The sequence below is a fragment of the Geospiza fortis genome, unplaced genomic scaffold, assembly GCF_000277835.1.
Source record: "Geospiza fortis unplaced genomic scaffold, GeoFor_1.0 scaffold55, whole genome shotgun sequence".
Classification (NCBI taxonomy): domain Eukaryota; kingdom Metazoa; phylum Chordata; class Aves; order Passeriformes; family Thraupidae; genus Geospiza; species Geospiza fortis.
Window position 1 is genome coordinate 7077348 of NW_005054308.1, and position 11770 is coordinate 7089117.

The 11770-nt window shown below is 42.6% G+C and overlaps 1 protein-coding gene across 1 annotated transcript; it reads left to right on the forward strand.

Annotated features, from left to right (window-relative positions):
• Positions 1–1028: 1028 nt before the first annotated feature.
• MFAP3 (microfibril associated protein 3) lies at positions 1029–10212 on the forward strand. The gene is made up of 3 exons (XM_005418755.3): positions 1029–1157; positions 4450–4910; positions 6267–10212. The coding sequence occupies exons 2-3, from the start codon at positions 4631–4633 to the stop codon at positions 7010–7012; spliced, it is 1026 nt and encodes a 341-aa protein (XP_005418812.1). The 5' UTR covers positions 1029–1157; positions 4450–4630; the 3' UTR covers positions 7013–10212.
• The last annotated feature ends 1558 nt before the right edge of the window (positions 10213–11770 follow it).

An 11770-nucleotide genomic window follows, 5' to 3' on the forward strand; every position in this document is an offset into this window, starting at 1 on the left:
GGAAATAGGGGCAGTAGGGGCAGGTTTGGACGGCAGCGAAAGCGGCGGAGGGCCTCGAGGGAAAGCCACAGGAGGAGCGGCTGAGGTCACTTCGTCTGGTCAGGCCGGAGAACGGGACGCTGAGGGCAGGGCTCATCGGGGTCTGCAGCTCCTGCCGAGGGCCAGCGGAGGGACAGCTCGGATCCCTGCTCTGTGTGACAGTGACAGAAGCCAGGGAACAGCTGGAGCTGTGCCAGGGGAGGTTTAGGTTGGAGATCAGGGAAAGGTTTTCCCCCAGAGGCTTCTGGGCACTGCCCCGGCTCCCCAAGGAATGGGCAGGGCCCGAGGCTGCCCGAGCTCCAGGGGCGTTTGAACAGCGCTGTCCGGCACGGGCTGGGACTGTTGGGGTGTCCTGAGCAGGGCCAGGAGTTGAACTGGATGAACCTTGTGGTTTTCTTCCAGCTCAGAATATTCTGTTTGTGTTTCTGGCATGACATCATGCCCCAGTGACACCAGCCCGCATGATGTCACCCCCCCGTGTCCCAGTTCCCTCGGCTGCAGTGCAGTCATGTCGCATGTCCTGTGTCCCACTGCCACCACCAGCTGGCACCAGGGCTTTTCCACGAGTGAACTGGGGCTGTGAGGACAGGGTGATGTTAAGTGAAACTTTGTGCCTGGTTGTTTTTAGCTGACAGGACACAAAAAGCTGTTTTGGTGCACAGCTGATGTCGTGTCATAGCAAGTTGGCCTGTGACAGACAGCCAAGGGATAAGCACAGCAAAACACCATGTCGTGTCAGGCAGCCAAAGGATGTGCACGGGAAAACAACAAATCCCATCAGGCAGCAGTGAGCCTGGCCCGGGGGTGCTGTGGGTTTGCCCCTTAGGTTGGTTTTTGGGCCGTGGGTGATGCCACTCCCCTGCAGAGCTTTGGCTGGTGCAGAGGGTGAGCCCTCCTTGCAGCCTCTCTCATGCTGGAGCACCCGGAATGGCTTTTGTCAACACTGTGCTGGCTGTGTTCATAAACTTCCCAAGAGTTCCTGTCTTTAGGGCTCTGCCAAATGCACCTCCCTGGTTTGACAGAGGGTCAGAGGGGGCTTGCAAATGGTATTTCTGCAAGACATCAGCAGCCTGTGCTCTGTCAGGTGTGTCTCGGTTTATTGCCTCGCGTTACTCCAGGTATGAAGTGATGTTATAAGCAGTGAATGTAAAACCATATAACTTGCAACCTCTTGGGCCCCAATTTTGCAGTGCCATATAAATGTGTGTAATTTTAAGTACTATCAGTGCTTCCACTGACCTCAGTGGGACTACTTAGAGTGCCCTAAGTTAGACACAAATACACTTCTTCAGGGTAGGAGCCAAGGATGACTCATACAAGCACATGCATCACAGATTTTTATCTTTCCACTGCTATTTGTTGTTACAACTTACGGTTTAATAAAGGTTAAATGTGTTGAGTTCAGCTTCAGGTTCAGTTGTAAAATAGCCAGTTTCTATTCTGGCACATTTCATCTTGTTTGAGCTTAACACTTTGTTGAAGAATTGTGATGTTGGCACTGATCACGCTTTATCCTTTTTGGGTCCTTTAGCAGCTGTTTTGCATAAGTGCAGTGGATGAAGAATACGGATTTTGCAAATCATTTTATTGTTCCCAGCACTCGGCAGTGAGAGATCATTGTCTGCTTAGCAATAATGGCTTTTCCAAAAGACAAACAATTTCTAATAAATCAGACCTCGAAGAATTTAATAGTAAAATTAAATGACCCATCACCGATGGTTTATGCATTATGCAGGCTCAGTGCAAGGATAGTGAAGAGCATATGCAATTACTGAAGATAATTATTCTTATGAGGGAAAATGTTGCTGAGTATTTCTTGTGTTAAATAAATGAGTGAGATTCCTAATGTCATTTAGGAACAGATGTCAGAGACGCTTGGAAACCTTAACAATTCAAATTTAATAATTTGAAATTACAATAGCACAGGCAAAGTACAAGAGGCACTGGGATTATTCTCTAATAAATCTAAAGTATCAGTTGGGATGTTACTGTTTTAGAAGACTGGAAGTTATAATGTGCCTGTGATTCAAGGGTGAAGATGAGGGTTTGTGTTTGCTGCAGATCTATGGTCTGTTTTAATTGCATCAGACACTGTGAAGTCAAGTCTGATGCATGAAGAAGTGCATTTTTAGCTGAAGGCAGCTGGGTCATGGGGTGATGTCTGCTGAAGGTCTGGGACCACAGCACCTCACTTGCCACCACAAGCTGTGACAGACCTTTAAAGCAGCCCAAGTGTCAGTGGTCCACAAACCACTACCAGTCCACAGCCTGTCTGTGTGCGGTTGCATAAGGTTGCCAAAACGAGCAGGTCAGTGTCAGCAGCCTTTTGCAGGCTCTGAAACACTCTGAAAATACCAGGGGTCTAAAAATGGAAGGTTAAAAACACTCCCTCAAACAGAAGAATAGTTGCTGATCAACAGCAGCCTTAGTATTTTTTTTATTCAGACTTGTGCTGTTTCTGTGGATGGGATGCTCTTCTTCAGAGGCAGCTGGACTCAGTAATGCTTTCCTTAAAGTGTAGCTGGTGAAAAACAGGAATGAAAGAGGCCTTGGTAGTGGTTTTAACTGTTTAGCTGTGGGAAAGTCACTCCTCCAGCACAATGGTATAATTGAGTTCTCTGCACTAGTCTCATCTTAAATGAAAGGACAAGAGGCATGATAGAAAACAGAGTGGGGCCAATGATTAAAAAAAAAAAAAAAAAGAAGAAGAAGAAGGCAGATGAAGGGATTGCTGTTTACAGAGAAACAAGTAGGGAGCCTGTTTTCCAGTTTCTCTTGCAGGATTCAGTGGGTGAGTTGGTTAGTCAAGCTTGAAGGAGAATTGGACACAGCCGTCTTCTTTGCCTTCTTTGTTAAACTGGCTTTGGCAATAGCCACAACAGAAATGGAAATGGGTCAGATAACACATTTCTCATCAGATGTCAAGTCTGGAATCTGGTTTGACCTTTGACAAATTAACTTTCACTGAAAAAAATTCCTGGTCTGGACAGCATCACCAGAATTCCCCCTTTTGAATATACTTAGTTTGTCTCTGATGAAAGACAATTACTAGAAATCACCTGGTTTTATGCATGTTACATTATTTTTCAGAAGTGCTTTAGATAGTGTTAACTGGTAATTCTAGAAGGATGAAAAGTGTCTGCATTATTTATTAAGTAAATGGGTCCTTTTGTGTTATGCTATTTATGAAATTCCCTTCCACTGACATCTGTTATTTGTAGAAGAAAAGATGATAAATTTGAAGTCACACAGTCAATGATATGAAGTGAGATATTTTTCAGGATAATATTGGAGTTTGTGGCTTCTGTACTTTGTAAATGTTTTTTTAAGGCTCTGGAACTGTCTGGATGGAATCGTAACTTCAGGGAACACATATTGGATTAGAAATTTTCTTGAATCAGGCTTCCAGGAAAATTGATTACAGATTGTCTCTTATCAGTGTCATCTCATTTTGTTACAAGCTGGTTTTATTCTGGCTTGTGTGCAAAAAACAGAAAATTTGTTGTATCCTAATGTCTTAAAATATCTTTTGTGCACATTAATTTGAAGAGTATCTGTCCCTAGACAAAACAATTTTTTCACATATTTATGAAATTTGGGTGGACAAGACGATGAAGAATATATGACTGCTGAGATGAAGCAGCATAAACTAGAAGATTTTCAACAGGAGGCCATTGTAAAGCAAACAAGAATACCAGGGAGCAGACTTAGAAAATGCAGCAGCAACAAGAGATATTGCAAAAAAGGAAGTATTTATAGACATCAATGTCCTGCTGTTCAGAAAGGGACTTCCTCTTCTGGCTGTAGGTAACAACCAGGAGACTTTTCCCAAGTAATTAAACCATATTATATAATATTTAGATATCTAATATCAATTGTGCCCCTAAAATCAAGTAAGTAGATGTAAATGCTAAAAATCAGGTGTGCATGTGTGCACTTTGGTTTTTCTTTGGGTGGTAAATGAAAGACTGGCTTTAGAAAACCAGGGCTTAAAAGCACTTTGATATTGGTGGAGAGGCAGGCAGAAATTACATCCTCTTTCTTGCTTTTCTTCCTCTATTAAGAAAGCACTTTTTCTCTGGTAACAAATGCAGAATCCACTTTTAAACATAATTGTGCATTTCGAGTAGTCTGAACAATTTGTTCTTTTTCTAAAACCTTTTTCCCCTTAATGATAATTGTTCCAGAGATTATTTATTTGATTGGGCAGATGAACATCTAGTGGACTGGAGGTTGTGCTAATGCCTTCTTACCCTCATTTTATCACTGTGTTCTGAGCAATGCTCTGATTTGGAACCTCTCAGCTGACAGTTTATATTATGATATTTGAAATCTGTTTTTTGGAAATTAAATTTGAATACATGGTAAGCTTGTGGTCATTAATAAACTTATTGCCTTTTTTTTTTCCAGTTTTACTTCCAGTTTCCACTTCAAATATTGATGGTCTTGAAAGTGCACTTGGATCCCAGACATTTTCCATCACAGAGCAAATCAAGAGCTCCTCTCCTATCTCAGAGCAATACAGACAGCTTAATATCATATGACCTCATTTCTCCAAATTAAATGAAAGAAGAATTTTCACTCACTTTCCATGAAGCTCAGCTATTGCCTGTTAATTTTGACTGTTAGTGCTGGTCTTTCAGTTGGATTCACCGTGGAAAATGTAGCTGTTAACAGGACAGTTGCTTTCAGGTCTTTCAATGCATCACTTCATGCAGTGTCTCAAGCTTTAATAAGTTCTCCAGCACACCATGATATCATAGCCAAAGAGGGGAGCAGTATTTTAATTGAATGTAAACTGAACATCAGCCAGTATGAACATATCCTTTGGTATAACTCCAGAGGACACCTGCTTGAACAGAAAGATGAAGGTGAGTTTTCCTGCTGTTTTCTGTCCATCGTTATTCCCCTTTTAAACAGTATTGTGAGCTCCTGGGACTTTATTATAATTTTCTCTTCCTATCCTCCTGTTTTTACAATTGGAAGATAAGAAGAGAGCAAAACAAAGTCCTTTGCCCTCTGAAACATTGCATGGGAATTACACCTGAGCACTTCTGTTCCATCCTGCTTTGGTGCCCCACAGAATGATGTTGTTCAAGAGGCATCCCAGTGTTCCATACGGAAGAAATGAGTCTTCATCTTACCCAATACTAACTGATGGATTTGTTTATTATTGCTCTGGTTGAAATTATATTTTTCCAAATGCATGAATTAAACACAGTTCTCCACAACTTGCAACCTTTTGAGCTGGCAGTTGGTGCTTTAGTTTTGTTACAGGATATGTTTTAAAACATACTTAGTACATTTATTTTTTGGTTTATGCACCAGTTAGACTGTGGAAAGTAACACAATATGTAGTGGCCAATGATGGAATTCATACTATTTAACCCTTTTGAACTGAAGTGGAATATATTTTCCTAGCCATTGGCTCTTGTAGTTCTATCCCTGCAGTTTTTAGTTTAAAAAAATGTTTTAGAGATACCTGTGTTTTTCTCTATTAGTATTAATGAAGGTCATCGAACTAATTGATAGGATCTTGTTGGAGGCCATATTTCTGCCTTAAGTATTCAGTAACCTTTTTGTAGTTATAATGCCATCTGGAGATTAGTTCAAAGTAGAGTAATTAGAAGAATAAGTTATGAAAACAGTTCAAAGCAGAGTAATTAGAAGGAATGAGTTATGAAAACAGTTTTCCCCCTAAGTTATAAATGCACAGCAAATGCTGTATAGAGCTTCTTGTATTGATTTCTCTTTTACTTGGATTTTGCGTGTCAGCACTGCATGCTCAGCAGAATACTGTCTCAAGAAAATTCTGGGTTCTTTTGCCAACAGAGCCATTTACAGACTGATCTTTCTCATGGGTCGCTGGACTTCTGACTCTGAATGTATGGAAAATTAGACTTTATAGAGGACAGTCTTTTAACATAGGGTGAGAAGCTCTAGTTAAGAATTAAGATCCCTATCAGAAAGACCCAGAAGCACGCTGGAAAGTGCAGATGAGAGAAGGAAGTAAAAATAGTGTAGCAAGCATGCAGAATAATTTACCATTAAGCAGTATGATGGGTAAGAGGGATTTCTGTGTCACAAGCATGAAAAGGACATTTCAGTCCTTGATGTACTGTTACTATGCCACAAGTGGACTGCTCACTGCCAAGCTTTGACTCCTGATGATGTTTACCCTGGGATTGTTGTTTCACGAGGTCTGTTTATTTCTTGCCCCTCTGCAGATGACCGGTGGAGGATTGCTGATAATTCCCTCAACATCACAAAGGTCAGCTTTGCCGACCGGGGCCGGTACACGTGTGCAGGCATCAATCAGAACGAGACCTTGTACTACACAGTCACCCTGAGGGTTATCTTCACCTCAGGGGACATGAGCATCTACTACATGATCGTGTGCCTCGTTGCCTTTGCCATCACCCTCATTTTGAACATCACCCGCCTGTGCATGATGAGCAGCCACCTCCGCAAGACAGAGAAGGCCATCAACGAGTTCTTCCGCACAGAAGGGGCCGAGAAGCTGCAGAAAGCTTTCGAGATAGCCAAGCGCATCCCCATCATCACATCCGCCAAAACACTCGAGCTGGCCAAAGTCACTCAGTTCAAGACCATGGAGTTCGCTCGCTACATCGAAGAGCTCGCCAGGAGCATTCCCCTGCCTCCTCTGATCCTTAACTGCAGGGCCTTCATGGAGGAGATCTTCGAGGCCGTGCGGGTTGACGACCCCGACGAGGTGGGCAGGGAGGAGAAGCAGCCCCCGGGCTGCGGGGCACCGGCCGCGCTGTTCCCCGGCAGCGCCCCCGTCAAGCGCAGCCACTCCCCGGCCGGCGACTCGGACGACGGCTCCCTGAGCGAGCAGGGCCAGGAGATCGCAGTGCAGGTGTCCATCCACCCCCAGGGCCAGGGGCACGGCATCGACACCGTCTCCCACGGCAGCTGCCACTCTGTGCCTGCTGAGGAGGGCACCTGCTGAGCCACAGCTCGGGCCATCCAAGGGCACTGTGAGAAAAGGGTCTGCAAACAAGCTGCCTCATCCCATGTGCACAAGAGTTTTCCAAATTGCAAGGTGCCAGAAGTAGTTTGAAGTGTGTATTTTCTGTCTGTGTTGATTTAACAATTCCAGTCTGCTCGAAAAGGCCGTTTGGAATATTGTGCGAGGGCTTTTCTTTCTAAAGCAGGCTTGCTATATTTAAAATAGTTGCAAAACAGGAATTCTTTGTCCTTGGCTCCTTGGTAGCTTTTGATACTTCAGATCTGTGTGAGAAGTGACCAAGCCGAGCAGTACAACTTGCAATAAGAATTTTTCCTTTGTGAGCTCCTTCTTTATTCACAAAGTTGAACTGAAATTCCTTTGAGTCGGTGGTGTTGTCCTGATGAATTGAGTTCTGTGCTCTTTTTGAGTTGCCTCTTGGTGTGTGTAGCCCATCAGAACCACGGTGAGCTTGAACAAATGTTTTGTGTCACATGCTTGTGTTGCTATCAAAATGTACTGTACTTAGAAAAGAATAGTGCCAGGATCTGCTGCTGGATTAAATGAATTGTTGTAGTTTCAAAGCAGCTTAAAGAACAACCAGGAGGTCTCAAGTTTTCTGTGCATCTGCAGGAAACTTGTGGGTATTTTAAAAGCTTGTTGCTTAAACTTGGTGCTGATTGCCAAAGCGCCTTACCCTGGTCCTGTCCCACAGAATGCAGCAGTGACAGCACTTCTGTCACTGCCTGGCTTTTCATTATGCTGATTTCACTCACTATAGAAAATCCAAAGTTTTATATTGTATTTGATGTTGTGGTGAGAAAAGGATGACAGTAATCACATCATGGCAAAACTGAGAAATGAATTCATCATCTACAGACAGTTGTCTGAGGCACATCTTCCTGAACAGCATTATAATAAAGCAGGTGAAAAGCAGTGACACTGAGTGGCTCTGCTCTGGCTGGTCCTGTCAGAAGGCAGTGGCAGAGGGAGTGGGGGCTGGCTGAGCTGTTGGCCAGCCACTGTTTGCAGGAGGGGAGTGACTCACTGGTAGAGCCCAGCCTCGTGAGCTGCAGAGGTGGCAGAAGGGAGCTGCAGCTGCTGACATACGTGCACAAGTCCTTCACCAAGGATCTCCCACCTGGCTTCCTCAGCTGTAGAGATCCAGTCTCCAGGACTCAGAGTGCAGACAAGAATCTACTTTCTTCTTCCACTCTTTGGTGCTGTTTTTTTTTTTTTTCTCCTTAACATTTGTATCACTTAAATAGCATTTTATATCCTGTTGAGATTTAGTAGATGTAAAGCTTGTAAGCACTCCACATATTAATTTCTTACAACTACTGGAAGCATATTGCCATATAATTTTAACAGCTTGGCAACAGGAGTGCCATTTAATTTCACACAACTCTTTTTTTTTCCTTATTATTACAGAAATGTCAGTTGAACAAGTGATTCTGGAGGGCTGCTCAGGATTCTTAAGAGGATTTGACGTTACATTTACATGAGTAGAGGTGGAAAACAAGCAGGCACAGTGGTAATAACAGGGTGGGGCTGTCTGTGGTAATGCATGTTCAGAAAGAAGGGGCTGAATGAATTACAGTAACCATATCAGAGACAGGGAAATCTAACAGCATCTATTACTATTTTAAACTACCTTCTGGGGAAATTCCTGCAGTCAGCCACCAGTTAAATCACCCTAGTTGCCTTTGGCCTGTCAGGTAAGAGTAGTGTTAGTCAGGAAGGAAATTGCTAGCCTTTATTACAGTAACATTCCCACCAGCTTGGTGCCATTTCCAAGACTGTAGCAAACTTTGTCTGTTTCAGGGGAATAAACCTGAATAGCTGCCTCAACAGTGACTTCTTTTTTTTGCTTCCATAGTTTGATGGCACTTTATGTCCAGGTGAAAATTTTGTATAGTTTTGTGTAACCTGTCTGGCTTCTTTTTTGAGGTTATCAGTGTTAAAAGATACTCTGTGGATAAATATCTATTTCTCTTAGAAGAAGGAAGCTGCTGGCTTCACTTCTGTGCTACAAGGGGTTCTGCAGGTTTGTTGCACATGTGTGAGAGGAGATTTGAGAGTTTGCAACCCACTGGTTGAAAGAGGTGAAGGCTACAAGAGAAAATTATTTGCTTTAATTTCCTTTGTGCCACAGGCCATCAGAATGTACCTGCACCTGCCTTATTTCCCTATAAACAGCTCTCCCTGCTTCTCTGGGACTGTTGCATAATGTGCAACATATGGATGTGTTACCCCTAAATACACAAACAGTGAGAGATGCCGCTGCAAAATCTAAACTATTTAATTGCTTCCTAAGAAGCAGTTATGATTGACAGATGTCACATCAGAAGTGGCAGCAGAATGACACTGGAGGTGTGTCAGATGAGTGACAGGAGAGCTGTTTCAAGACTGATTTGATCTCTTTTTTGATTTTTATACTTTATTTACACAGCTCCAAGTTCTTACTGAGCAGTTACCTGGTGTCTTCATACATCCTATTGCTGGTTGAGAGGAAAGAGTGACCATGCATAAAGGTCCCCAGAAATGCAGTTGCAGTGTCAATTGCTGGATAGCAAAGCTGAGAGTTTTCCTGAATTACTACAGTATTTTGTTCCTTACATGGATTTCATTCCTGGAAAGGAGGTTGTTTTATAAGGATTTCAGTATATCAGGAGTACCTTCTGAATGGAGGAACTGATCCTACTCCCACTGAATTCAATTAGAGAGGATTTGGAGCTCTGTGCATTTTACAGGATTTTTATGTATCTGAAAGCAAGGACAAAGGTGATGTTAAATGCTAAAAGTGATTTCCAGAGAATGAAAATTGACGCCAGTTTCCAAACAACTTGTGAACTATTCTTGTTACCCTGAGAGTAGATGTGTGCACTTAATGTCTTTGATGAATCTAATTGAACATTAGCATGGAAAGTGTTTCTCTCTTAACTTTTTGTAGGATGAGGAGAATCTACAGTGGTTTCCTTGCTTTAAACTAAAGTCTCTGACAATCAGAATGGTATTCTATCTCTGTGACTTATTTTAAAAAATATAAAATCTACTTGTTATCCAAGAGTACCTAAAACTAACTTTGTAGTGATTATTTGTATTACCTGGATTGTAATGTAACTGTTTAATGTAACCACATAGGATTTCATACTTTCATAAAATGAATTGGTAGATTTGCAAAATAAATTGAAAAGAAAAACCTTGTTCTGCTGGAATTTTCTGTTTTACAAGTGAGGAGTGCCTGTCTCTCTAAGGTTATGTAGCAGCTGTATTGAGCTCAGCAGAATGTTGTTAATCAGCCTGACAGAGGTTATTGGGATACTTTGGATCTTTTTTTTTTTTGTCTCACAGTCTTCAACAGCATCTAGTAATTGTTCCCAGCTGCATATACAAACAGGTACGGGCCTGAAATGGTTTCAGGAAGGCCCTCAAACCTTTACTTCTTTGTTTCACATTGTGTGTATGACCTTCAACCATGAATCTGTTTTATTTGTTCTTACCTTTTTCACATGCTGGTACTATTCTGTATTGTAAGCACCTTTCTGTTTGTAATCCCTCACCCCAAACACCAAAAATCCACCTTGCTGAGAAGCCCTCTGTAGTGCCTTCCTTGGGGTGTGCAAGTGTGAATGATAGCAGAATTCACCCAGATTGCTTTTAAAGAAGTCTCTGGTTGCCAGTCTCTGCACAAGGCAGATGATGGCATTACAGCTGAATATTTGGGGATTTTCCCATGAGAATCAGCTGCCTAAAGGAAGAATTATTGGACCCATACTCCTCAGGCTAGGTCAATGCTCAGTCAGCATCTGCTTTCTATCTCCTTGTTGTGAGAGATGCATTAATGATAACAGTTCAGTTTTTTAAAGCTCCTGTAACCTGATCCCTCATGATCCTATCCACAGTGAACAAATTAATCCGCATCCATTTAGAGCACTTTTCCGTCTGCTAACAACAGATCATTGAAAAGGGAGCTGCATTAAGGATGATTGTACTTTAATTTTAGATGCACGCCTTAAAAAATACATTTTTTTCTTAATGTTACAGCACTTCTGTCAGTGAAGTCTCCAGCTGGAGACACCATGGTGTCATTCAGCTCAGGCAAGTTACAGCTTTATCGACTTCCCTTCAGCCAGGTCATTTGACACCAGCTGAGTCTCTTTCCTCTCCTCTCTTTTAATTGGATGGCAGCTCATTCAGATGTCTCCAAATACTGACAGCTTTTTTGCATGTGGAAGTGAGAATTATACCATCATTCAAAAAAAAAATTGCTCTGCTAGATGCTGAAATATCAAAAAAGCCCTAAAAGCTGGGAAGTTGTTCTTTATCCCTGGTAAAACAGTACCTATTCTTTGGTCATGCCTGGCTGCCAATGAGCGCAGTAATGCTGAGCAATTAGGCCTTTCATTTGCATTAGGCTAATTAATTGTTTGCACAATGCCCTGAATATGGAATCATTTTCCTTTTGGAAAGAATAAAAGGATTAGAATGGCTTTATCCCAAGTTGCTCTGAACGTCTTTTATTTATTTAATGGGAGAAAAATCCTCTGTTGCCCCAAACTCAAACCACCCACTCGAGCGTTACGGCTGCTCGGGGACATCTCCAGCAGTGGGGATGTGAACACATGCACATATGTCCATCCAGATGGGATCTGGGGGTCCTGCTGTATGGCAATGAGTGTGCAGAGGCTGGAGCCACGTCTGTGTGCTGCAGGGTTTGGATGTCAGCGCTGCCAGGGGCTGCAGAGGGATGAGCATCCC

Coding starts and splice junctions, on each gene's coding strand:
- MFAP3 (XM_005418755.3), top strand. CDS start 4,631: ATGAAGCTCAGCTATTGCCTGTTAATTTTGACTGTTAGTGCTGGTCTT. Junction 4,911..6,266: donor GCTTGAACAGAAAGATGAAG/GTGAGTTTTCCT, acceptor GCCCCTCTGCAG/ATGACCGGTGGAGGATTGCT.